The following is a 27,416-nucleotide window of genomic DNA, read 5'->3' as shown; positions in this document are numbered from 1 at the left end:
AATCTCAGGAATGGCTACGGGACCTTGCATTCTTGGTTGATATTACTGAACACTTGAACAACCTGAACAAAATGTTGCAAGGCCGCAAAAAAGTTGTCACACAGTTTTCTGACAACATACATGCATTTAAGTTGAAGCTGACTTTGTGGGAGATGCAACTGGCAAATGGCAACCCTGCTCATTTCCCCTGTCTGAGAGATGTGTGTGTGACCAGACCTGATGCGGACATGACACGGTACAAAGACAAAATTGCAAGGCTACTGCGGAAATTTGAGAAACGTTTTCAGGTATTTGGTGAACTTGAGACAGAATTTTCAATTTTTCGCTCACCTTTCACAGTGAATGCTTCTGATCTGCCGGTCGAAATTCAGCTAGAGATCACTGATTTGCAGTGTGATGCAGATTTGAAGGGCAAATTTGCCTCTGTAGATCTGGACAGATTTTATCAGTATCTACTACCAGGGTACCCCAAATTAACAGCCCTGGCTGCTAAAATTTTGTGCATGTTTGGGACAACCTACCTATGTGAACAAATTTTTTCAGTGATGAATATCAATAAAACAAAAATGCGTTCAAGGCTCACAAACAAGCACTTAAGTGACAGCTAGTCAGGACATGACACCTGGTGTTGATGCACTTGTACAGGCCAAAAGATGCCAAGTGTCAGGAACAAATACAAGTCCAGACTAGACTAACACCTTTAAAATGCTGCCTTAGATACTGTTTGCATTGAAAGAATACAGCTCTGTGAAGATGAATCCTTACTGTGTTTATTTAAAAAATGTGCACTTTAATGTTAGTCAGCAGCTTCAAAACAAAAGTTGTGTGATGGAATTCTACTGTTCATACAACTCCATACATTTTCAGTATGTATTGTATGTGTATGTATGTTTCATGTATGAAGTTTACAGATTTACAGGACAGGCGAACACTTTCTTCATTACACATTTAAAATCACCTTAGTTTGTAAGATGTACGCAGGGATTACATTTAGATTTTATATGCGTATGTGTAAGTGGTTTAAAAATTCCTTTAGTTAAAAGTCTCATTTAATCTTAAAGTGCATTACTATACTGTATTTTTCAGTGACAATTCAAGTTTTGTGCCTTTGTACAATCAGTGGGATCAGTTGCAATGCTTATTTGTGAATGATAAAAGTAAATTGCACATTTGTCTAAGGAAATATGTGGTGTTTCTTGTAATGTTTTGTAAAAGGATAGTTCATTAAATGTCAATGTTTTCCGAATGTTCTTGTGCTTCTTTACACCAAAACAAAGGAAAGACATGATATTTTTGTTATTTTTAGCAGCGTATGGTATAATTTTAATGGTCCGGCCCACTTGACATCTCCCTGGGCCGTATGTGGCCCGCGATGCGAAATGAGTTTGACACCCCTGCTGTAACATCAGACATTAGTTTCTGTGAGGACATGTGTGTACCAACAAAGTACTTCCGCTCATTCAACAACAACAAGCCATGGTTAACTCCCAAACTCAGGCAGCTTAGGAAAGAGAAAGAATCCGCATTTAGAAGCGGCGATCCCAGCTCCCTCGGGATTGAACGACTATAGACCTGTTGCTCTGACGTCTGTGGTCATGAAGTCCTTTGAACGCCTCGTGCTGAACCACCTAAAGAACATCACCGGACCTCTGCTAGATCCTCTTCAGTTTGCCTACCGGGCAAACAGGTCTGTGGAGGACGCAATCAACATCGGACTGCACCACATCCTCGACCACCTTGACAACACAGGAACCTATGCAAGGATCCTGTTTGTGGACTACAATTCTGCGTTCAATATCATCATCCCAGAACTCCTCATCCCCCAACTTCTCCAGCTTGGTGTGTCCCCTACGATCTGCCAGTGGACCCTCAGCTTCCTGACAGGACGGACACAACAGGTCAGACTGGGAAATATATCATCCTCAACACGAACCACGAGCACTGGAGCCCCGCAAGGATGCGTCCTCTCTCCATTGCTCTTCTCTCTCTACACGAACGACTGCACCTCAACGCACCCAGCTGTCAAATTCATAAAGTTCGCAGACGACACCACGGTCATCGGTCTCATCAAAGACGGCAACGAGTCTGCGTACCGACAACAATTGGAGCACCTGGAGGTCTGGGGCAGCCGTCACAACCTGGAGCTAAACACGCTCAAGACATTAGAGATGATTGTGGACTTAGGAAACATTGATCACCACAGCTACCCCTCACACTATCTAGCTGCCTCGTGTCAACCGTTGAGACCTTCAAGTTCCTGGGAATCACAGTCTGCTAGGACATGAAGTGGGAGGTCAACACCAACTCTGTCTTGAGAAAGGCCCAACAAAGAATGTACTTCCTGAGGCTGCTAGAGAAGCATGGCCTGCCACAGGAGGTGCTGCAACATTTCTACACGCTGTCATTGAATCCATCCTGTGTTCTTCCATCACCGTTTGGTTCGGGGCCGCCACAAAAATGGACAAAATCCGACTTCAACGGACAATTAGGACGGCGGAAAAAAATCATTGGCCTACCCACTCTCGAGGACTTGCATACTGCAAAAATCCAAACTAGGGCTCGGAAAATCCTACTGGACCCTCCGCACCCTGCCCACCACCTTTTCCAGCTACTCCCCTCAGGCAGGTGCTACCGATCCATGTGAACCAAATCCAGCAGACATTTAACAGCTTCTTCCCCCAAGCCATTAACTCTTTGAACTCTGAACTCTTTCAACAGATGCCCAAATGGAACTGTATAGTGCCACTTGGCAATTTTTTGATGATGATACTAGTGCAGCGTCTTCTCCCGGAAACACATTCCTTGTGTGTTCTACATACTTGGCAATAAAGATTATTCTGATTCTGATTGAATCTGCTGAATGTTTGCGCTGCAGTTGAGAGGAAATAAATGTCATCTGTGCTGTATGTTGTACAGAGGGCATATTTGACGATGGAGGTGACTTGACTTGAAGATTCAGTGCACGTTTCTCAATTTTTTATTCTATGTGTTGTTTTTTGCTCTCACGTCACGAAAAAAAAAGAAAAAACGAAGGGTAGCTGAATGAAACTGCATGTCAGGAATCATCAAAATTTAGCCCGTGTTGAAAAAGCTAAAAGTAAGTCTTGGTTGCATGTACGTCGTCAGGCGCTTTTCCTGTGCAGTTTTTAAAAATCATTTTCTGGAAGCAATTTATTTTTATTTGGGTTATGAGAGATGAGTTTTGAAATGATATTTAAGTGTTTTGGGATCATACTTTGGATAATGGGCAATTATATTAAAAAAAAGAAGGACATCAATTACTGGCAGGTATGGTTATTTGTGGCAGGACTGGGCTTTATTAACTCTTCTGGCAATATTTTAGGTCGTAAGTGTAAAAAATAATTCAACCACCGTCGCTCTGACGAAAAAGGTAAGAAGTCAAAGACCCAGCCTCAACTTTAACGACGACGTTCGTCTTATTTCACACGAAGCGCTCACAAGCCTCATTAAGACGCCTGCTGTTTTGACAGATAATCCGTGTTGGTGTTATTGAGGAGATGAAGTCATAAAGGCAAGAATGTAGATGCCGCATATCAGCCAACACACGCGTATTAATTTCATGCAGTGGGTTTACGGCCCAAAATAAACTAGAGCCATACGCTGTTCTATTTTTTTCTTCTATTCTTCTTCTTCTTCTTCTTCGCCTCCCTAACTGAAATTTAATTACTGGCAGCAGTTAGACGGCATAGTAAACCGCTGAGGATTTTAATAAGCGTCAAATCGCCAGCTGTGAACTATTAAGTTACGGCGGCAACAGCCAGGGATGCCTCCCATGCAGCAGCCCAAAGTAAAAGTCTGAGATTTGACATGGCAGAGAGGAACTGCCACATGGGAGATTAACTTCCTTTTTCGCAGTAAAAATCCGTATGAAACCTTTAAAGGACAACCGATATCACTTTTTTGTTTCCTAACTGACATCAGAAAAACGTTTTATAGCATCCAGGAGCATAGCAAATGCAAAACACCAATAAAACTCCCATCAGCGGTGGAATGGTCGTGACAGTCGCTTGTGTGTTGCCGGTCATTTTTAACATCAACCTTAAAGGACAACCGACGTCACTTTTTTGTTTTTTAACTGACATCAGAAAAACGTTTTATAGCATCTAAAATACCCAAAACACGCAGTATGATATTTTTATTCAAATGCAAAACACCAATAAAAATGACTTAAACTGTCCAAAATCTGCAAAAAAAATGAACCCGGAAGTGGCCAGTTTCAGAAGGTCCCTCCCCCTTGTTCGTGGTGTCACCCCAAGACGTCTTGCCTTGCTGGAAAATCAAAACAATGGCTTCAGATTCAGAGAATATGCTTTCTTGTTACTCATCCAGTTATGAATATGATTCAAATAGTTCTGAAGAGGAAAGCATACATGTTTGCAATTGATTAAAGAAGTCCTTCCGTGTCATTTTGAGGCAACTGGACTGCAATGTAGCGTCCCAGAAAAGAGGCAGAAAATGGCGACAAAGCTCCGTGTAAGGAATTAATCAGCCCGTTTCCACTTGCTGATTAATACCTTACACGGAGCTTTGTCGCCCTCTTCTGCCTCTTTTTGGTGCAACAGTTTTCAGACCAAACAAGTACAGCAAAATGCATTGACGTGACGGAAGGACTGCTACAATGTGTCCTTTTTTCGGTCAGGGGCGTTCCTTCAGTGACGTAACGTGAGGACTCGTCACCAACTCAAAAACAAGACTTCCGGAATGTTCAGCGCGAGTCTTAAAACGTAAAATATAGCTATATGTGGTGGAATCTTTGTAAAATACGCTCAGTAGAAGTCATTTGAAGCCATTTTACAAATTATGGACGCAACTTGTCCGAAGACGTCGGTTGTCCTTTAAATCACTCAGAGGTGGGGGATAAAAATCAGATCAAATACCTTTGTCACGTTTGTTAAAAATATCGGTTTGACTTGTAATCAGTAACACGTGAGTACAACGATTTATAGGAAAAAAAAATAGCAAAAAAAAAAAATCATTTTCTGGCCTACTCTCGCGGCCCGAGAGAAAACAACGAATGAGACTCAGCAGGAGCGCCTAACAAGGTGTCAAAAATGGGGGGGGGGGGGGGGGACACAACCTTGAGAGTTTCCTTAAGAGATGGCGGACAAATAAAAAAAACAACCACAAAGGCGGTTTGACATGCGAAGCAGACATTTCTTCGCTTTAGTTTAGGTCATTGCCTTGTTTTGATTTGTCTTCAAAACAATAACATTTTGTGTAATAGTCCACCAATCCGTTACAAATAAATTAAGCTAGTAATATAGCGCTGTGCTAACGTTGCCTTGTTTACAGTGCTTATGCTAGCTTTATATTAGTAATATATTAATTTGTAGACGATTTGTCTTCTGTTTGGTAAATTTTAAATTATTAAAAAATTATTAAATATACAACAATTAAACCATATCACACAAGAGAGATTGATATGAAATATTGTTGAGGGTGATTTAGTTAGTGGATTGTTCATTGTTTTCTAAAATAATAGCAGATGTTTTCACGATTGCTGGATTCTTAAATGATCATTTCGATCATTTTTAACAATAGATTAATCACTTTGAGTTGAACATCTTTATAATTGGCGCTGAACTTACCCGATACCAAACGATTTCCCGCAGACGCCCGTCCGTCTTGAAGTTGCATTTGAGGGTCACGGTTTCACCCACGACCACGGGAGGTAGCGGCTCAATGGTGACAGTCAGATATCCTGCCAGGGCACACAAAAAGGTGAGAAAGAAACTCATTTTCAATCGTCACATTGTTTTGGTGGATTTAAAGTATGTAAAGCAGAAAAAACAGGAGGCTAATGACTTCAATTCTCCCCCATCTGGTAAAAGTAATTTGTGCCGCACAAATGGCAATGTAGCCACAAGGGGGCACAAGCCAGTGTCTTATTGTGCCGGTCCCAAGCCCGGATAAATACAGAGGGTTGTGTCAGGAAGGGCATCCGACGTAAAAAAAATTGCCAAAACAAATATGCGAATCAAACCTATGAATCCCATACCGGATCGGTCGAGGTCCGGGTTAACTACGGCCGCCAATGGTACTGTTGACCTTCAGGGTGCCAGTGGAAAATGGACTACTGTTGGTCGAAGAAGGAGAGGAGGGAGGTGTGCCCGGAGGAAAAGAGAGAAATGGAACGCCAAGAGTATAGAACTAAGAGTAGGAACTTTGAATGTAGGAACAATGACAGGTAAAGGTAGAGAGCTGGTTGACATGATGCAGAGAAGGAAGGTAGACATACTGTGTGTCCAGGAGACCAGGTGGAAAGGGAGCAAGGCTTAGGGTCAGGATTTAAGTTGTTCCATCATGGTGAAGATAGAAAGAGAAATGGAGTTGGGGTTATCTTAAAAGAGGAGTTTGTTAGGAATGTCTTAGAAGTGAAAAGAGTATCAGATAGAATGATGAGTCTGAAGCTAGAAATTGAAGGCGTGATGTTCAATGTTGTTTGTGGGTATGCCCCACAAGTAGGATGTGAGCTGGCGGAGAAGGAGAAATTTTCGTTGGACTTTGATGAAGTCATACAGAACATCCCGAGAAGTGAGAGGGTTGTAATTGGTGGAGACTTCAATGGACATGTTGGCGCAGGAAACAAAGATGATGAGGAGGTGATGGGCAGGTTTGGACATGGACATTTTGTGTCAACGGCGCCATCTAAAGGAAATCAGTGACTGCAAAGTAGTGGTTGGTGAGAGTGTAGCCAGACAGCATAGGTTGGTGGTGTGTAGGATGACGCTGGCAGTGAGGAAGAGAAACCAAAGGCTGAAGTGAGGACAAAATGGTGGAAGTTGAAAAAGGAAGAGTGTTGCATGACATTTAGGAAGGAGGTAAGACAAGCACTGGGTGGGCAAGAGGTCCTTCCAGATGACTGGCAAACTACAGCGAACATAATCAGAGACTCAGGTCGGAAAGCACTTGGTGTATCGAGTGGAAGAAAGGTAGATAAGGAGACTTGGTGGAATGGGGAGGTGCAGGAGTGTATACAGAGAAAGAGGTTAGCAAAGAAGAAGTGGGACACTGAGAGGACGGACGAGAGTAGACAGCAGTACAAGGAGAGGCGGCGCACGGTTAAAGTAAAGGTGGCAAAGGCCAAACAATAGGCCTATGATGACTTGTATGCTCGGCTGGACAGCAAGGAAGGTGAGACTGATCATTACAGGCTGGCGAGACAAAGATGGTAAGGACCTGCAGCAGGTTCGGGTGATTAAGGATAGAGATGGCAATGTTTTAACAGGTGCCAGTAGTGTGATGGCAAGATGGAAAGAGTACTTTGAAGAATTGATGAATGAGGAAAATGAGAAGGAACAAAGAGTAGAAGACGTGACTGTTGTGGACCAAGACGTAGCAAGCATTAGCAAGGATGAAGTGAGGAGGGCGCTGAAGAGGATGAAGGGGGAAAGGCACTTGGTCCTGATGATTTACCAATCGAGGTATGGAAGTGTCTTGGAGAGGTGGCGGTGGTGTTCTTGACTGGGTTATTCAACAAGATCTTAGATGGTGAACAGATGCCTGAAGAATGGAGACGAAGTGTACTCGTGCCCATTTTTAAGAACAAAGGAGATGTGCAGAGTTGTACTAATTACAGAGGAATAAAGTTGATGAGCCATACAATGAAACTCTGAGAAAGAGTAGTTGAAGCTAGACTAAGAGCAGAAGTGAACATTTGTGAGCAGCAGTATGGCTTCATGCCAAAAAAAGAGTACGACAGATGCAATGTTTGCTTTAAGAATGCTGATAGAGAAGTACAGAGAAGGTCAGAAGGAATTGCATTGTGTCTTTGTAGATCTGGAGAAAGCGTATGACAGGGTGCACAGAGAAGAGTTGTGGCATTGCATGAGGAAGTCTGGAGTGACGGAAAAGTATGTCAGAGCGGTGCAAGACATGTATCATAACTGTAAGACAGTTGTGAGGTGTGCTGTCGGTATGACTGAGGAATTCAAGGTGGAGGTGGGACTCCACCAGGCACAGCTTTGAGCCCCTTCTTGTTTGCTATGGTGATGGACAGGTTGAAGGACGATGTTAGACAAGAATCTCCTTGGACCATGATGTTTGCAGATGACATTGTGATCTGTAGCGAGAACGGGGAACAGGTGGCGGAGAAACGAGAGATGCCCTGGAAAGGAGAGGAATGAAGATCAGTCGCAGCAAGACGGAATATATGTGTGTGAATGAGAGGGATCCAAGTGAAAGAGTGATGCTACAGGGGAAAGAGATAAAGAAGGTGGAGGATTTTAAGTACTTGGGGTCAACTGTCCAGAGCAATGGAGAGTGTGGAAAAGAGGTGAAGAAGCGTGTCCAGGCAGGCTGGAGCGGCTGGAGAAAAATGTCAGGTGTGATGTGTGATAGAAGGGTTCCAGCTAGGATGTAAGGAAAAGTGTATAAAACCGTGGTCAGACCAGCTATGATGTTTGGACTGGAGACGGTGCCACTGAAGAAAAGGCAGGCAGCAGAGCTGGAGGTAGCAAAGCTGAAGATGTTGAGGTTTTCTTTTGGGAGTGACCAGGTTGGATAGGATCAGGAATGAGTACATTAGAGGGACAACTCATATTAGAGGCTTTGGAGAGAAAGTCAGAGAGGCCAGACTGAGATGGTTTGGACATGTCCGGAGGAGAGAGAGTGACTATATAGGGAGAAGGATGCTGAGCCTTGAACTGCCAGCCAGGATACTGAGAGGAAGACCGAAGAGGAGGTTTATGGATGTGGTCAAAGAGGACATGAAGGTAGCTGGTGTGAGAGAAGAGGATGCACAAAACCGGGATAGATGGAGGATATTGATTCGCTGTGGCGAAGCCGAAAGGAAAAGAAGAAGAAGAAGAAATGGCAAGTCAACCACCTGCGCACCATGACAACTCAAGTCATCCTTTTGCCACCGGCGAGTTGTCGGATTTCGAAAATTAATCATGCAGAGTTGAAGGGTTCAATTCCGGTGGAATGTGGAGTTCGCATGTTCTCTCCGGGCCTTCTTGGGCTTTCTCTGGATACTCTGGTTTTCCTCCCACGTTCCAAAAACATGCATAGCAGGTTAACGGGACACACGAGGTATAATTGTGATGGCAAAAGGATGGGTTTCTCAGTAGAATGGGAGCAGTGATCGTATGAAAATGTAAACCAGTTGTAAATAAATCTAAAAATTGATAAATAGCTGTATGGCTGGCTGGCTGGCGTGCTGGCTGGCTGGCTGGCTGGCTGGATGGATGGATGGATGGATGGATGGATGGCTAGATAGATAGACTAGTGTGTCTTGTTATCTTTTGAATTAAAACATTGAACATCATGATGGGTCAACCACTTTGCTAACCTGGCTTACCTGTCTGAGAGTTTTGTAAGCGACAGATGAAGTTACATCTCGGATATATTGTCCTCTACCTTATCTTTGCCTTTAACAATGCTCAGCATACTGATCTTGATCAGTTTTTAACTTTAAAATCTTTATTGACAGTAAAAACTCGAAATAGTCCGTGTCTCCACATCAATCAATATCATTATTAACATGTGTAAATCAGGGCATTTTGAGGAAAAACAAGTGTCTTTTGGCTTTACATCCCAGCTTGGGTAAACAAAAAGGAGGCAAAGACAAAAGAGCCGACCGCACAAAGCCACACGTGGCCCTCCTGTAGATCGTCAACAAGCTTGTCCATGACATGAGCGCATCCTTAATGCACTCATTAAAGGATGTTGATTAAACCCGCGGCCTCGAGGGCTCTTATCTCCCGAGTCAAGTTGAACGGCTAAACCTGAACTGATCCTCCGCACTCGACGCAAAGTTGCGAGCCGGAACTCGTTGATGGTGTTGCGTTGGCAGGAAATGCGTTTGTCAAGCATTTCTTGAGAAGAGTGCTCACTTTTGATTGGCGCTGTCATTGAGGTGAGTCATTTACCATTCCTCTGTCATCTGGCCTTGGCGAAGGTGGCATCGCGGCAAATTGTAAACATTTTCCAAAGTTTGCAAATTCAACAAAATCAACAATTTGTCCAAATTTAAAATGTTGACACATTACACACACAAAAATTTAAAAAAATTAAAAATTACTCAAAATGTATACAATTTACAACATTTACAAAATGTACAAAATTGACAAAACTTACAAAATGTTTAATTGTGTAAAATGAACAATGTGTACAATTTGTACATTTGCAAAATGGTGTACATTTTGTAGATTACATAAAGTGTTTAAAAATTTCAAAATATGTTAAATTTGCAAAATTTGCAAAATTTGTAAATTTGTTAAAAATAAAGAAATGAATTTTCTAAGTTTTACAATTGTTAAAACGTTTCCAGATTGTACACATTTTACACAATTTACGATTTTACAAATGTTCTGAATTTAGCGAATTTTACGAATTGTATGCATTTATTATTTTTTTTAAATATTTGTGGCTCAATATTACTTCCCTTTTTAGGTTCACCAGCCTAGAAGGAGCTGGGTTGTCTTTTCAGGAAAATGAAGGCTTGGTACACCTTATACACCGGATAATACGGTATTTAAAGGTCCATTTGGTTCAACATTGTGGGTGGGGAGCAGGATATAGTTTTGTCAGTGGAAGAATTTGTGCAGGGAAGGGATGAGGGAGCGGGGATAGGGACTTTTCAAAAGAGCAAATTGCACGGGTGATGCACTCGTCAAGATGCTTCACATCCGCAGGAGTCGCAATGGTTTTGCAGGCTGCTCCGTGCCGGCTCGCTCTTCCCACGCAAAGCCAATCGCGGTCACGTCATGAATTTTACGCGCTATAATTGCCGCTCTTGCCAAACGAGCCGTATCTCCCGTTGCGCCCCTGACTAAAACGGGGCACAGTGTGCGGAACGCAAGCTGCAGCAAAGGTCACGCTTTCCTCGCAATTAGAGCATGAACAGGGGTAACTTTTTTTAATCAAGAGGACATTGTTTAAACAACAGCATTGAAACACTCGTCTGAAAATGCTGTCAGGTGCATGCTTCGGTGCGGTTATGTCAACGATGGATGGACGCCGCCAGTTGCAACAGCACAGAAATTTTAAAATACCGTATTTTCCGGTGTATAAGGCGTACCTTCAATGAATGACGTGTTTCAAATGTTTTCCATTAATCAGGTGCACCGGATTATAAGACGTTACAGTAGAGGATGAGGTTACATTTTAAATATCCATTAGGCGGTTGTGCAAAAAAAGGAAATGTCAACAAAGCAGTCAGATGTTGCCAGAATTTTCCTTTTGAGATATCTAACACAAAAATAGAAATTGCAGAATAGTATAATGTGTGGTAATGTCTTAATTTATTTGCGTTCAAAAATACGCCAGGGTTTTATCAGAGTTGATCACAAGACAATAATAAATATATTTTTCAGAAATGACCAATCTTCCTTATTCGAAATGTTTTGTTCCTTCAAAGTTGTCATGGAATATTTTCCTGAGACACTGAATATAAAAAGAAGCAAAAAAAAACCCACCAATTTTTCCATTTCTAACCATTGTGCCAAAAATTGAACAATTTGACATCATCAAGAAAATAATTCCACCTTTCAAACTAATATTGAGACATTATTGAAATGAAACATTGTTCTATATATCCGGGTATGTATGGACCTCGGACGAATGTTTCTACAGGGGTGAGGGGAACGAAGTCAGTGACTGCTGACAGTAAATGCAAGACATGTTGTTGCTCAATATGACTTTACATATAAGGCATACTGGACTATAAGGTGCAGGGTCATCTTTTCAACAAAACCAAGGCTTTTGGGTGCGCCTTATTCACCAGAAAATATGATAATATTGTAGCCCAAAGTGACACTAAGAGAGAACACACATTGACCCAGGTCCATTTTTAAGGTCTGAAATTGTAAAAAAAAGACGTTTTTTTTTAATTGGCACATATTAGTAGTATCGCAGGCCTTTGACTTGTTTTCCGGGGAACAACATCATGTAATGAGGGCTACATAATTTATTTATTTATTTATTTATTTATTTATTTATTGGTACCATTAATAATGGCAATTTGCCAAGATGCGCGGGGACAAACAAAAGACATCCGGCAAAGGACAGTCGACAAAATGTCTCAATGCAGTCCGCCGTGATTTATGACCTTCATTGATGGAACCTGAGAGGAAAATAAAGGTGTCTATTGTAGCGCCTTATAATGTGGTTTGCCTAATATTTGGAAAACTTTAATATATTTATATATTATATTTGAAAAATATTTCATTCTTTGAAGTTGCGCTTTATAATCCGGTGCGCCTTACATATGGAAAACGGTTTGATAATCTACCATCTACCATATAATGATGGGCGGCCCTCCCCACCACTTCCTGCTCACCATTGGGATGCTGCTTCAACCAAAGACTGATACATCCGCGCTTTAAGAAGTAGAAATACCGCCACTCGTTCCTACCGACTGTTGTCAGGCTTCTTAATAATCACATGTGAATGAAAAAAAACTGGACTCTTACTGGAAATAGAACAGCCACCTTATGTTGATACAATACAGCTACATATATGAATATGCTTTTTTTAATACTTGCACTATGTACAGTTTTTTATGAAACACTCTTGCACTGTTACAGTATAAACCTCAGTCTTCTGACATTTTTATTATGCTTAGAATATCTTGTTTTTTATCTTCTCACCCACCCACCCCCTTTCAAATTGCTGCTGTGGACCGCAAATTTCCCCATTGTGGGACGATTAAAGGCTTCCTGATTCTGATTTTGATTCATTCATTGCGGGTGCGCCTCCACCCCCACCCCCACAAAACTCTCACCCTGAGAAATTTCACATTTATAGCTAATATTGAGACAAAATGAATCTTGGACATGTTTCAGACATTTTCTTCCCACTTGTATGCGTCCAAAAGGCTTTTTGAAGTTCTGGTGCATTATTTATCAAGACATTTGAGAGCTGAATATGAAGCATTTCCTGAAATGGAGTCGGGTGATGATCTCTTGAGGTTTGTAATGAATATGCCAGGCATTAAAACCCCCGTGAAGTTGTACTCAACTTAACAATAACATCAAATCGTGCTAGCATCTGCATTCTGAGCCATTCAGACCTTCGGGCCCCCGGAGGGCATTACATGGTCCTTGTGAAAGTTGTCTTTTGATTAATTGCAAATACTGAGTAGGTAGCTTCTCACTCCGACATCATTCATCTGCTCTTTGAATGATGTCAAACCGACAACTGTGGGTCATGGGGGAGGGAGAAAAAGCAGCATTTAATGAAAGCCTTCATATTCGGTAAAACAAGAGTGTTCTTTTCATCTCTCGTTTATTCACCAAACATCAGGGCTAAAGTGGGTGTGCGGGTATGTGCATGCCATGCTCCTAAGAGCTAGGAAAAAAAACTCAGAGACATTTATCTGACAGCTTTTCTTTGTCAGTTTGTGTTGGAGGGTGGGGAGAGGTGGGGGAGGTTGATGTCTGTCAAATAATGCCGCAATCTTGCAATAGTCACGGTTCACAAAATCGAAGAAAAAAAATCTTGTTTTTCCTGAGAGCTTGTTCCTGAAAATCTCACTTATTTGCATGCGCCGGGATGCCACAGTCTCGAGAGAAATAGGCATGTTGAAGCTGCAGCTCGACTGAGAGAGACTTGCGTTGTATGTCTGCGATGAGCTCGCTTTAGCCTGGGTTGTTAGCGGAAGGCTTCGGGTGTATTTCCTTGAAATCAAAACATCCATCGTCAATATTATCAGAGGAGTTTAAAGGCAGGAACTGGTTAGGGTCATATCATTGTATTGCTCTGTTTAAAGCACAGGTGTCAAAGTGAAGACCCATAGGCCAAATTTAATTCAAGAAATTCCATGATGCTTGCTAAACTCGGAACCAAACTTTCCCCTGTAATTGTCCCATGTAAACCACAATAACAGTCATTATTTTTACTAATTTGAAAACTAGTTCTTTGTTAATTTATTGTGCACCCTACATGTAATACGTGGAGGGAATTAAACATTCTAATGGCTTCCCTAAATTCATAAGAGCCCCGAGAGGAAACCGTAACTATATGTGGCCTACTGCCAAAAAATGACTTTGACACGTTGGTTTAAAAAGTGTCTGTGTTTTTGCAGCACTTCATCAGCAAACGGAGAAATTACACATGCCAGTGACGATTCAAATCCGTGTGTGTGCGGGTGTCCATACTGTCGGGCACAAATACGCCCCGAGTACTAAGTGACATGTCGGATGTGCAAGCATCGCTGTAAAGCATTCATGTGAGAACCTTCCAGTGGCACACAATCAACTGGTCGCAGATGAGACAAACACGGCAGCAAGATGGCCTGACCTGTTTTTCTTCCCAATCCAGATGATTTACACTGTGTAACGGCGAGCACGAGAGTGGCGGAGAGTGCCCGTTTCCAGGAAGTAGAAATGTGTAATTCAATTTGTGAAAGGGGAGTTTGCAGTTAAAAAAAGATTGGGAAGGGATTTTAACTCATTCACTGCCATTCCTGAATTTATTCGGGAATTGAAAATATGACGTGGAGCGCCATTCCCGAATTTGTTCGGGTTTTGGTTTTTCTTGATAAAGCGTTGGTCAGACCTCCAGCAATGTTTTTCCCTCCCACGAGGGGGCATCTTTTGCCTTTTCTACAGCCACCCCCATTTCATACTCAATCTAATCTAATTTTATCTAATTTATCAAAAAAATTAATTTAATTTAATTTAATTTAATTGCTAAACCGCACAAGTGAATGTTGGATGTGAAAATTCACACCTATGTCTATATTGCACTGGTTGTCAAAAACCTGTATGCATGTTCAAAGCTATTTTTGAAATAAAAATAGGAGTTGGGCATTATGGGGGGAGTTTTTGAGTCTGACGCAAATAGCGGTTTTACATTCGCCGGTGCCGTTTTACTTGTTTTCGCGTTTTTCTAGAAGTGCAAAGGGAGGAATGGACATTTGCATCATTGCGGCAGTGAACACAACTTGGTACAGTGCACAGCCAAAACAAATGTTTCATATATATATATATAGCTGCCTTTCCAGCAGCTCGTGTATTTGTTTTTTTCTACTTCTTTCTTTTCTTTACTCTTCCTTTCATAACGTTGCTGCTGTTAAATGTTAATTTCTCCACTGTGAAACTAATAAAGGGTCATCCAATCCAATAAATTCACCAAAAAATTGTCAACAACATAAATTCCCTTTTCTCGTCTCATCTACAAATAAAAAAATATATCTATAATAATAACAATTCAAGTTTTTCATGTTTTTTTGTTTATCTACAGTGATTGCTAACCTACATATTAGATTACATTCATGCATGCATTTTCATGACACTGATTCAAGGAGATGGGTTTGCATTTGGACCCAATCCAAATTAGAATTGATATGATCGTCTGCCAGTTTCACAACTATAAGGAGTACAAGAAACTACGAGCTGTAAGTTCCACATAATTATTACATTAATCCATTAAGGATGCCAGATGAGTCTGATCTCTGAAAGTGTTTCTAAACACACACACACACAAACACACACACACACACACACACACACACACACACACACACACACACACACACACACTCACACACACACATTCACTCACAGCCAAATGAGCTGAGACTACAAGGCAAGGTTCATGGAAGTGGCCTCGGGAAAATCCGGTCCGTCGTCATTTCATGGACACGGTATCCAACAAGGGAGATAAGACATGAATCCATGAGTTGACCGGGATTGCCGATGTGGGTAGGATAAACACGTCGTTAGGTCGTATGTGTGCGTGTGTATGTGTGTTTCCTCCGGGGAGTTGTAAAGATTTATATAATCAGGGCAGAAGGCACCAAAGCATGACGCAAAGCGCAACGCTGTTGCCACAATAGCTTCTCAAGCCGGTGATGGAATTTTAAACATGAAACTACCAAAAAAAAAGGATGTCGAGGGCCCATTTTGCATCTTTCATTGGCTTTTTGATGCTTTGTTGGCACCGCTTCTGGCGTCCATGGTGTGGCCATTTGGGGTCAGTATAAAAAAGACATTGATGAAAATGATGCTGGGCAAAACCCCCCAGGGAAGAGCAATAAGGGTTCTTCGCAGAGGATAAAGAAAACACATGTTTGGTTTTTATAATTGTCCCAAACTAAGATGCTATTTGCGAGTCAGTTTATGCCGTTTCCCATTAAGTGAGCATTAAGCTAACTGACCTAAAGACCTTAAAACACAACTTGCAATTCTTTGTTTCATTTTTTTAAATGCTCAACAGGAAGTGACAAACACAAAACAATGTTCGCTCAAAACCTTATTCAGAGATGTATGAAGGCACAAATTGCTCGCAGTTCCGGGAATAATCAGAATAACCTCATGCAACGAACAACATACTGCTTCACTGAGACACTATCAGATCACATGTACCCAGGCCATCTCGTTTAATTTTCATCAAGCTGGTGAAGCTTTCAACAGCGATTGCTTTTCATACTATTATTCCCACATGGAGGTGGATTTTGGACTACCTCACCGGTTTCGTCGTGCGTGTTTATTATTCATTGATTTCCATTGAGATGAGATCATGTTGACATATTTGGGCGGATTCTATGGAAAAAAATGCTGTAATTGCATCCCCCTTTTCCTGTCAGTCATGTAGAAACAACTCAGCCATCTGGCTTCTTGGTAAGTGCATTTCAAAAACATCTTGTCATCCTCGACTGCGGTATGAATCGGTGACTCATAAATATCCCCGCCGCCACTTGAAGGTCGGATGGAGATGAGAGGAAGTATTGGGGCGGCTTTTCTCAGCCAATGATGACAAATTTGTCATATCAGACACCGAGACGACTGTCAATCAAAAGAACAGAGTGGCAGCATTAGCCACGCCACGGAACCTGCACTGTCACGTTTCATGAAATGAAATCATGAACAAGGTTCTTCTAAAGCACGTCACAGCGACATGAATGGAACAAATCATTTCACTGAGCAGTCAAAACAAAGTACCACTTGTGTAAAAATAGCGAATACAATGGCAGCGCATCAAATGCAAGCCCGTTCACGAAACGTTCTTGCTTTTCCCACTTGAACATTCAGCAATAAATAAATAAATAAATAAATCGTCCTCACTATGTACCATCCGCCAAATAAGGCAATCTTCCAAATTGCAGTTGATCTTATTTTTCCGCTATTCTACATTCTAATATGCGTAAAAAAACTACTTGTAGTGCAGTCATTGTTTTACTCATAAACACCATTTTGGATACACAGGCAAAGATGGATAGAATTCCAAATCATGTATTATTATAGTATCTGCTTCCTTAATGTATTAAGTATTTGGCTGTATTTATAAAAGCGACATTCCGGTGCTTCTAATAAGCGATACAGGTCTCAACTAGCTGATTCACAAAGGGTCTCCAGACCAGCCAGTTGTTGTGGTAACGCGGAGAAGAGACGGACGAGTACCTCAGCCCATAGCCGTTTGTGCATTCAGCGTGTGAAGCTTCGGACGAGCGCGGGTCAGGAGTGCTGGCGGGAAAACGAGAAAATGGCCGCTCGCAATGTTAAAATTCAGTAAGGGTTAAGTCAGACCCCTCGTATTTAAGAAGTGACATCCCTCCAGCTTGCAGATGCATAATGGCAGCTTGTCACAGGTTCGGTACATGTCAGACGTGGGTCTGGGAGTGGGAGTGAAATCGAGCAACTCATTTCAACTCTCTGCTAAATTTTATGTCGAGGCGGATCATGTCATCACTGAGTTGGGCAAGTCATAAAGCAAGTCAACATTATCACACATTCACACTCAGTATCTGCATTAGCAAATGTCACTTCAGCTACAACTAAAATACATAAACGAATAAACGAATAAATAAATACATAAATATATAAATACATAAATAAACATACAAAAGACTAAATAAATAAATATATAAATAAGGTCAGTCGGTGGGAGGGAGGGAGAGAGGGAGGAAGGGATGGAGGGAGGTAGGTCCAAATGTTAGCATACTGACACAAGCCTTAAACAACTCACAGGTAACGTGTCAAAAGACTCTCAAAAGGCACACACTAAATAAAGTGTGGCGTAAAGGGCGGCAGCCCATGGTAAGGATGCACTTTTTTAATTGAATTTCACCATCATTTCAGTCTACTGCCCGGTGTAACCTGAAGAAACTCTCTTTTTACTCTGACAGCTGCCCTTGAGTAAAGCACGTCCTGATATTCGGATGGGCTTTGTGAAATAAAATTCATTGTTTCGTGATAGTTGTTTGACATTGTTTCACCTCAAGGTTTACTTTGGCAAATCGTGAGTCTCGCCGATTTGGGATTGCTTGATTGCTAAACGAGATGGTTGAGCCGATGGGGACTAATTTTGGGGAAAAATACAATTTGATTTGAACGGAAGCCACAGAGCAAAGTTTCTCAATGCTTGTGTGCCTCGATATACAAGGTCTTAACTTAAATCGGCATTTATAAGGTTATCGTGCTGCGTTTTTTTCTGGTGTGCTGGCCTTTTTCCATATGTGTCACGGTTTGCGAGGTGGTGATGGCGGGTGCGGATCCCAAAAAGCAGGCAGGAGGGAGCAGGAGGTTGTTTGACAAATTGTATTAAAATAAAGGTCAGCAGGAACAAAATGTAAAACATAAAAATCATCTGAATGGAAAAAATACAAAGTAGCAAAAGAAGACCAAAAGTAAAAGTCCGCCAAGGTTAAACAAACACATACACAATGCTTGCAGCAAACAAGCAGCAAACAATGAACCGACCCTTATGGTCGTGCCGGGTGTCCTTTTAAATGTCAGTGATTAAACGACCAGCACCTGTGCAGGTGCAGGCGGGGCCGACAGCGCCCCCCGTTGGTCGCCAACCAGATCATGACCATATGGAAGCAGTAAAAGACATCCATTTGGATAGACGTTTCATCTCTTCTCTTTAGAGCGGCACTAATATTTGTTGTTCTTCCGGGAGGAGAAATATTATGCCTCTGGGTGCTGTCCGATTGTATCTCTCCGTGCGCTCTTGCGCCATTTGCGTTTCAATCGGTTGCTTTTATTGCACGTCAACATAGTGCCTATGATCATGAACGTAAGCTAGCATTAAGCTATCAGACGAATATAATATAATATAATATAATATAATATAATATAATATAATATAATATAATATAATATAATTATGTGGTTCTTTTTGCGACCAGGTTGTAATTCCATTTATATTAATTCATGTCAATAAACAGCTTAGAACCACTTTTTGGAAACTTCGTTCAAAAATTGTTGTACAGTAAATCGGTACCATTTAATGTGAAACAATTTGTTTCATTTCGAATTGTCAGCACTTGCAGTTGAATTCTTATTTGTGGCCTTAAGTGACCCCCAGCACTAGTTTTGAAACTTCCTACATGGAACCATGACAACATGCACCTACCGGGCCAACAATTTGGCCCCTGGACAAGCCCAGCGCCGGGAGTCATTATCCATCTTTGGCTTTGACATCAAATGGACCTTACGTAGGATTTCCATCATAATTTGCCAGCCAAGCACAGCGGTAAGAATGAAACTCTGGCGCGCATTTATCAGCACTGTGGCCAGGATTAAAGTCTTGCCAGCCCTCCCCCGCTGACTGGATTGCCGGCCCGCTGCCGACATGCTTTGTTTCAGCTGCTTTTGGACCTCCCCCACCTCTCAAGATGCACGCTTCACGGAGTCACCCGCGGTTTCCTAGACACGTCAAAAGAGGCATGAAAGTCCTCCGTGGTGAGTCACCTCGGTGTGATAAAAAAAACAAAAAACAAAACACTGGCATGATAAGGAGTCGACTAAAGCTTCCTCTTGCCGAGTGCAACCTTTATCATCAAACATAGGAGAAAGAGGATGGACACGCCCAAACCCGATTACATGCTTGAGAAGGCTTTGGCAGCCTGATTAAAATAATAAAATAAGGTCAAAAATATCAGAGAGGATATTTTGTAGCACTGCCACGCTTTCGCTTTTGTGAGGTGATCTCGTCACATGACGAATTTCCTGAGATAAGAGTGGAAAACTCAACCTGTTGACACAGCAATAAAATTAAATAAAAATTATCGATGCAACATGGATGATTTTCATTCTTGTGAAATGATAAAGCAATGCTTCAAGCATGTTACTTTCACCTTACGAGATTTCAAAGGTATTTGAAGCGCAGAAGAAATTATTGCCAGCCACCAAAGCCTCAAACAGCTCCACGGCACAATCCAGGAAGTCCAGTACTGTACAGCTCAGATGCTCAAAGTCAATCCGCGTCAATTATCTTTCATGTCAACTGTAATCGAGAAACATGTTGCCATTTATCTGCTTGTTTGCTCCACGCTTACGTGTTGTTTGCTCCACACTTACACATGCCTGTGCTGTGTGGTGACGTTGCAAACATTTCACTACTTTAACATAAGCACATTAGCGCATCTGATTCTGTTGCCTTGATAGACGTTTGGGAAAATGAATGACTGTTTATGTTTTTTTTTGGTCAGTTTTAATGGGGTGGGAGAAAACATGATTAATTAATCTTAAATAATCAATTAATGAGTGAATTGATTAGTTGCATATTATTCCCAATGGGCATAATGCGACAAACAACAGTAACACTCTTGAATTCTCCATAATGATGCTAAATTTGCAAATTTTAAAATAATATATTTCCAATTCCTAATCATTGAGGCAAATATCATTCTCAACTGAAGAAAAGTTCCAGTCCAGACAAAACCTCGGAAGATCTCTTGAATTCTTGAGAAGCCATAACTCGGTACCTGATGTAAGTCACTTCTTTTGTTTGTCTTCTGACAAAGTAAAACTTTTTTTTCCCTCAATTGACGCAAGATTGTGAAATATACCCATCAATGTCATCTCCGCGAGCTGCTGCAGCTGAACCGGGCTTGACAACACTGATGAAACGTGGATTGATTGATCTTGAAAAGCTTTTGTATTCTGTTCATGATAGTTTTTTGGGGCATTCCATTGTTGTTGTTTCCCCATGTGGCTACATTCACATTGCTCAGTGGGACACGCGCGGTGTGCCTTGTGGCTATTTCCGATTAGCCGGCCTGCGATGGCGCTGGAAATGAACTATTAGTGGGGATTAGAGGTCATGAAAGAAGAGAAGTAATCTAAAGAGAATCAAAAGTGTTTTTAGCTCAGGGGCTAGCTGATTATTGGAAAGTCAATGGTGTTTCATTCCCAGAGGAACAGCTTTTGTATCCGAGTAGCGTCTTTATTGAAAGTTTGGGATTATACTTAAACAGTTCTGTGGTAATTTTAGTTTTCAGTCACGAGCTCTTTGGTATATCTGAGTAAATTTTACCTTGCCAGACTGGACCTCTATTTTGTCATTTTACCAGCATGTTTTGTGCCGGGCAGGCGGATCACTACTGTGATGGATGAAAATTGCAGAAAATTACTTTTACATTCCCCATAAAAGCGCAAAAAAAAACACAAGAATATCTTTCCCAAATTTCACCAATTCATTCACTCCCGCCACGGGTGGGATGCTCCTCAGTCTCTTTTCTGACGATGAACTTTGGTGTGCCTTCAACATAGTTTCCGCTTCCATCTTCTTTTAACCTTAGGGAGCGGATGCATTTCTAAAGTGGCTTCGGGAGGTCATCTGCAGGCCGACGCATCCTATCACTCTTTGCAGGTTCAGCTTAGGAAGTGGGAAGCATTGGTATTCACAGGTGTCTCTCCACTTTTGATGGCACTCGGTGCCAGGATGCAGCCAAGTGCAACTCTGACACATGAGGCCACCCACCCAGAAACACCCCCCGCCCCCTCGCCACCAACCTCCACTGCTTAAAGAGCAACTGTGTTTATTAGGCAAAACTGCATTTGGGACGGGAGGGGAAATTGTCGTGAACAGGCATGGATGGATCACATCTGGCAGGTTCAGGGACCAAAGACCACGTATGCTAGCCAGCATCTTGGTCCCTGGTCACCTGAGCCAAATCTAACTCTGCGCCACGCAGGGCTACCTTCTATGTTCACTGTTTACCTTAACATCTATTGAGTAGGAATACAAATTGGCTCAAACCGCATCGATGGTTACTTTGCCATTGGAGCGTTTCCAAGCAGCCGATTGGTACATTTGGGAGTATTGTCTTCCAGATTAATTGGGCGGATTGGCAGGGAATGAAATGAACTCACAGCATTCCTATTTACATTTGACAGACATGTCCACTAAATACAAAGGCGGTTAGCCACTGCTTTTTTTTTTGAAAGCAGCTGCAATACCTGATAATAGGGTAGGCATTGAGTCCATTGGGAAAAATACAAAAGAAGCAGGGTAAGTAATGAGCTGTGTGGCTAAAATAGAAAAGTAGGATGGTAGTATGGCTATACTGCTGCTCACCCAAGCACTTGGCTACACACGTTAGTTGTTTTGACAACATGGTTGGCACTGAATAACAACGCAATCATATAATAACACGTGGGCACAAAATAGACCGCTATTCCTGAGAAAATTGATTTAGATCTCATTATCTCACCAGTGTCAGGATCGTCCGGTTTAGTGCTCTTACAAAAACGGACGCCTCAGCCAGGCATTGAATTATTTTGCACTGCTATAATGGTTGCAATTTCTATTTGTTGTGTTCATTAAGCAAATTTAATTTGGATAGAAGATCACCGACAAACATTGCAATTTTTTTCCCATCACCAGTCCACTGGGCAGTTGCCAGGCCTCACCTAGAAAAATATGGCGTTAAGTAGCTGAATGACAAAAATACAGAAAAAAATAGTGTTAGTAAGAATCTAACTGGATAAATAAGAAAGAATGGTTGGTAAAAGACTACTTATCTCGAATACAATCGATGAGAAGGTTTCTTCAGCCGTCATCTGTACAAATGTGAAGGTTTCGGACGTTTCGCCTCCTATCCAAGAGGCTTCGTCAGCGAACTCGAATACAATGCAAACGGAGTGTGAGAGGGGGTAATATGATGTAATCACAAAAAAACTGGAGCTAAGTGGCTAAAATACAGATAAGTTATGTAGGTAATGTCGTGTTGTCAAATAAGGCACACGTGAGTCCAGCTGTGCGTTAACGTGGGTAACTCTTTATTTAGCCTCCAATGCTGTCCTTCTTCCCAGTCACTCCCCCTGCTGGTCCTTGGCGCCTCCTGCTGACGTCATCGCCCAGCGCCACTGATCTTGTCAACAATCACACCACATCTCCCCTTTCTAGAATCATTGGATAGACTACCAATGATTCAACAGACCTTGAGGATTATTCTGCCTCGTGGTTGAAAGGTCTGCTCGTCCCTCAGACTGTGACAAGGGATCGCATAGGAAAAACAAACATATTTGAGACAATCCATTTGAGAACAATAACTTGATGGTCCATCATAACTGATCCTCCTCTATGCTCTGTAATGGGCTGAACATTGTATGGACAAACAGAACAGCATGTACAAGTACATCTCAATATTCGGAATACACCCACCCCCGTTTTTTTTTTTTTTTTTTTTTTTTTTTTTTTTAACGAACAACCCTGCAAGCAGAGCCTGAAAGTAGGGGGAAAAAGGGTGAAAAAAAAGAAAATCACAAGTCCAACCTGGTTGGTTTCACCACGACTCTCCCAAACCTGGTCTTGGTAGTAGGAGTGGGTGGTGGTTCTGGAAGATTGTGCTGTAGTGGTCCCGCTGATGGACTTTCTGGATCGCTTCCCGAAGACTGCTCCGCTGCATCACAGCCACTCTGCTCAGGCGAGGACCTCATTGGGATGAGATGACGCCGGTTTCGTCTGATGGTCCCGTGAGGTCCCTCTACCAGATATGATCGTGGGGAAGCATGTCTTTCGATGATGGCTCCTTCCGCTCCTTGGTCCTTAATCCACACACACTGTCCCGGGTTGAGTCTGACGAGGTTCTGTGCACGATGTCGCGTGTTGTAGCGTTGTGCATCTTTTGTCCTCTTCTCATCTTCCTTCTGGATGATGGCTTCTCGGTCGGGGATGGCTGGGTTAAGCAGGACAGGAAGGATGGGAACCCTCGTGCGGAGTCTCCTCCCCATTAGAAGCTGAGCGGGGCTGTACCCGTTTTCAAGAGGGGTAGCCCTGTACGCAAGCAAGGCCAGATAGGGGTCATCTGCTTTTTTCAAGAGGCTTTTGATCGTTTGAACTGCACGTTCTGCCTCGGCATTGCCTTGAGGGTATCGTGGGCTACTTGTAATGTGGCGGAACCCATACGACTCCGCAAACTCTGTGAAGACTGTTCCGGAGAACTGAGGCCCTCCATCCGAAACCAAAAGGTCCGGGATCCCATGGCGTGCATATATTGATTTGAGGTGGCGGATTACCTCGTTCGATTTTGTGGAGGCCAACAGAGCTATTTCCACATACCTTGACATGTAGTCTACAACCAGCAAGTAGGTCTTGTTTCCGAGCATGAACAAATCTGCTCCTAGCTTTTCCCATGGTCTTCCTGGGTACGGTGATGGAATCATTGGCTCTCTGTGGTTCAGTCTCTCCTTGCAGCATGTTCGGCAGTTGAGAACCAACTCGTTCAGCTGTTGGCTTAGCCCAGGCCACCACACCGCCCGCCGCGCTCGTTCTCTACACTTTACCACGCCCTGGTGACCTTCATGCAGTTTAACGAGAACATCATTTCTCATGGTTGAAGGTATGACAATTCTCTGTCCCTTCAGTAGGATTCCGTCGTGGACTGTGAGGAATGCCTGCTCTGCTCTGTACAGCCTGAGTGCCGGTTCATTGGGGCCTTGTTCAGGCCAGCCTTCTTTGCACAACTGCATCACACGTGCACACACGCTGTCCCTCTGCAGCTGCTCTCTCAGCCTTTCGAGGTAATTGGTGGTTGCCGGGAGGTTCTCCATCACCATGTCGATGTAGATGTTCGTATCTTCGAGCAATTCTTTGTCATCTGGTGTCGCCTCCTTCTCCACTGGAGCTCGAGACAGTGTGTCAGCTGTCAACAGGCTTTTTCCTGGGACGTGAGAGATGGAGTAAGAGTAGCGCATGAGTCGCATTCTGAAGCGTTGTATCCGTGGAGGTAATGTATCCAGGGCTTGGGACCCCAGGAGACTCAGGAGAGGTTTGTGGTCCGTCTCCATCAAGAAATGCTTCCCGATGAGAAAGTTACGAAACCTCTCGCAGGCCCAGGTCAGCCCCAGAGCCTCCTTCTCCACTTGAGCATATCTCTGCTCCGTAGATGTGAGCGAGCGTGACACGTAAGCTATTGGTCTCCATTCTTCCTCCCACTTTTGGAGAAGAACTCCGCCCAACCCGTACGACGACGCATCTGCAGAGACTTTACTTTCTCTGTTGGGATCAAACATGGCCAGCACCGGTGTGGACGTCAGCGCGTCTTTTAAATCTTGAAAGGCTCGTGCCTGGTCGACGCCCCACACCCAGCAGTTCCGTTTGGACAGGAGGTCTCGGAGAGGCTTGTCTCGATCTGCCAACCCCGGCACAAACCTCCCCAGTTGGTTCATCATTCCGAGAAAACTTCTCAACTCTGTTAGATTTGTTGGTTCCGGCATCATCCTTACTGCCTCAGTTTTAGCTGGGTCTGGCCTGATGCCGCTGTCTGAGATCACATGGCCTAGAAATGTCACCTCTGACTTTGACAGTTCACATTTTTCCACATTGAGAGTGATGCCTGCCTCCTGGATTTTCTCCAAGGTAGCATGCAGGCGGGCATCGTGCTCCTCCTGCGTCCTGCCCCATATGAGCACATCATCCATGAGGCAAACAACACCGTCCAGCCCTTCTGTAACCTCTGTTACCATTCTGTTTTGAAAGTGTTCAGGGGCGGAGGCTATCCCAAAAGGTAGCCTCTTGAAATAATAGCGTCCAAATGGCGTGATGAAAGTTGTAAGCTTTGCGGAATTAGGTGTTAGGGGTATTTGCCAGAACCCCATTTTTGCATCCAGCTTACTAAAAACCCTGGCTCCAGCCAGCATGCCGAGTGTTTCCTCCACTGATGGCAGGATATACTTTTCTCTGCAGACTGACTCGTTGAGTTTGGTGAGGTCGACACAGATTCGTACAGCACCTGATTTCTTGGGCACTACCACGATGCCAGCGCACCAGTCTGTTGACTGCTCGATTCTTTTTATTACTCCGAGTCGTTCCATGCGGGATAGCTCTTTCTTGACTTTGTCCATTAATGGCAATGGAATCCTCCTTGGTGTTTTTAAAGAGAAAGGTTCAGACCCTGGTTTCAGTTTGATGTTGTACGGCTGCCGCATCTTTCCGAGTCCAGTGCATATTTTTGGGTAGTTGTCTTTTAATGACTGCATAGTGACGCTGCCTAGGCGTGCGACGAGCCCCAGCCTGCAGCTCACAGATCTCCCCAGCAAGGCAGTATGCACATGACGACTGATGTAAACATCCTCCATCACCTCCTTCTCACCTTTTCTCAGCGGCAGCTTGGCGACGCCCACAACCTCAAGAGGGCTGCTCCCTGGTCCCAGGAGTCGTTTTGTTGCCTTTTTGAGTTTAGGGAGATTGTTTTGATACGTGACCTTGAATGCTTTGTATGGCAGAACAGTGACGTCGGCGCCAGTATCGATTTTAAACATCACACTGCGCTGATTTATGTCGATCTTGACCATCCACGGATCACGGTCTGTCACAACACTGCCAAGGAGAACTGCTTCCTCCCCCTCGTCTTCCTCATCTCCTGTAATTTCATGCGTCGATTTGAATTTACATACGCGCTGAAAATGTCCCTTCCGCCCGCAAGCATGACATTTCACCTCATGGGCCGGACAATCAAATTTTGGATGAGAAGGAGAGCTGCCGCATTTCTGGCACACTGACTGTGCCCCCCTTTCCTTCCTAAAGTGAGTACTGTGGGGCTTGTTTGTCTGGCTATTGGCATAGTTGGGTGAGTTTTTAGCCGTCTTTAATTTGCTTTTGAACACTCTGTCAACAGATTCGGCGCCACTTGCCTCTGAGTTGGTGTCCCCCCGCAGATAAGGCTGTTGCCTCTTCACCTCCTCACTTTGCCGTGCTATTCTTATGGCTTTTTCAAGGGTCAGATCCGCATCCAACTGCAATCGTTCGGACAATCCCTTGTCCCGTAGTCCGACTACAATTCTGTCTCTGATCAGTTCATTGCGTAGCGTCCCATAGCTACAATGCTCTGCCAGGGCATACAGTGCAGTGACAAACGAATCCACACTCTCCCCTTCCTTTTGATAGCGCATGTTGAATATTGCACGCTCAAAGATGACATTTTTCTTCACAACGAAGAAGTCTTGGAGTCCCCTCCGCACTTCTTGATACGTGCACCGTTGAACCTCCGTCAGATTCAACCCGCGTAAAATATCATCAGCCTCGTCACCCATGCAGTAAATAAGTGTGTTTACTTGATTTTCTTCAGAACTCGCTTTAAGGTTACTTGCCAGGCGAAATCTTTCAAATCTCCTGATCCATTTTTCCCACTCCTGCGGTTTTGAGAAGTCAAAGGGTTCTGGCGGCTGGATGTTGAACGTGGCGCACGGCCCCGCGGTGACGACTGGTCCCGCAGC

At 43.1% G+C, this 27,416-nt stretch overlaps 1 protein-coding gene across 2 annotated transcripts in view; it reads right to left on the bottom strand.

Annotated features, from left to right (window-relative positions):
* igsf21a (immunoglobin superfamily, member 21a) overlaps window positions 1–27,416 on the bottom strand; it is a 208,373-nt gene that overhangs the window by 128,038 nt on the left and 52,919 nt on the right. For both annotated transcript variants that reach the window (XM_089010127.1, XM_089010128.1), the window contains exon 2: window positions 5,610–5,722. In XM_089010127.1, the coding sequence (XP_088866253.1) occupies window positions 5,610–5,722 (113 nt within the window). The remainder of the gene's footprint in view (window positions 1–5,609; window positions 5,723–27,416) is intronic.

This window comes from Hippocampus bargibanti, linkage group LG12, assembly GCF_051943395.1.
Source record: "Hippocampus bargibanti isolate YZ-2025 linkage group LG12, ASM5194339v1, whole genome shotgun sequence".
NCBI classification, from domain to species: domain Eukaryota; kingdom Metazoa; phylum Chordata; class Actinopteri; order Syngnathiformes; family Syngnathidae; genus Hippocampus; species Hippocampus bargibanti.
The sequence above is the reverse complement of the archived record's forward strand: the minus strand, read 5'-3'. Positions and strand labels throughout refer to the sequence as shown.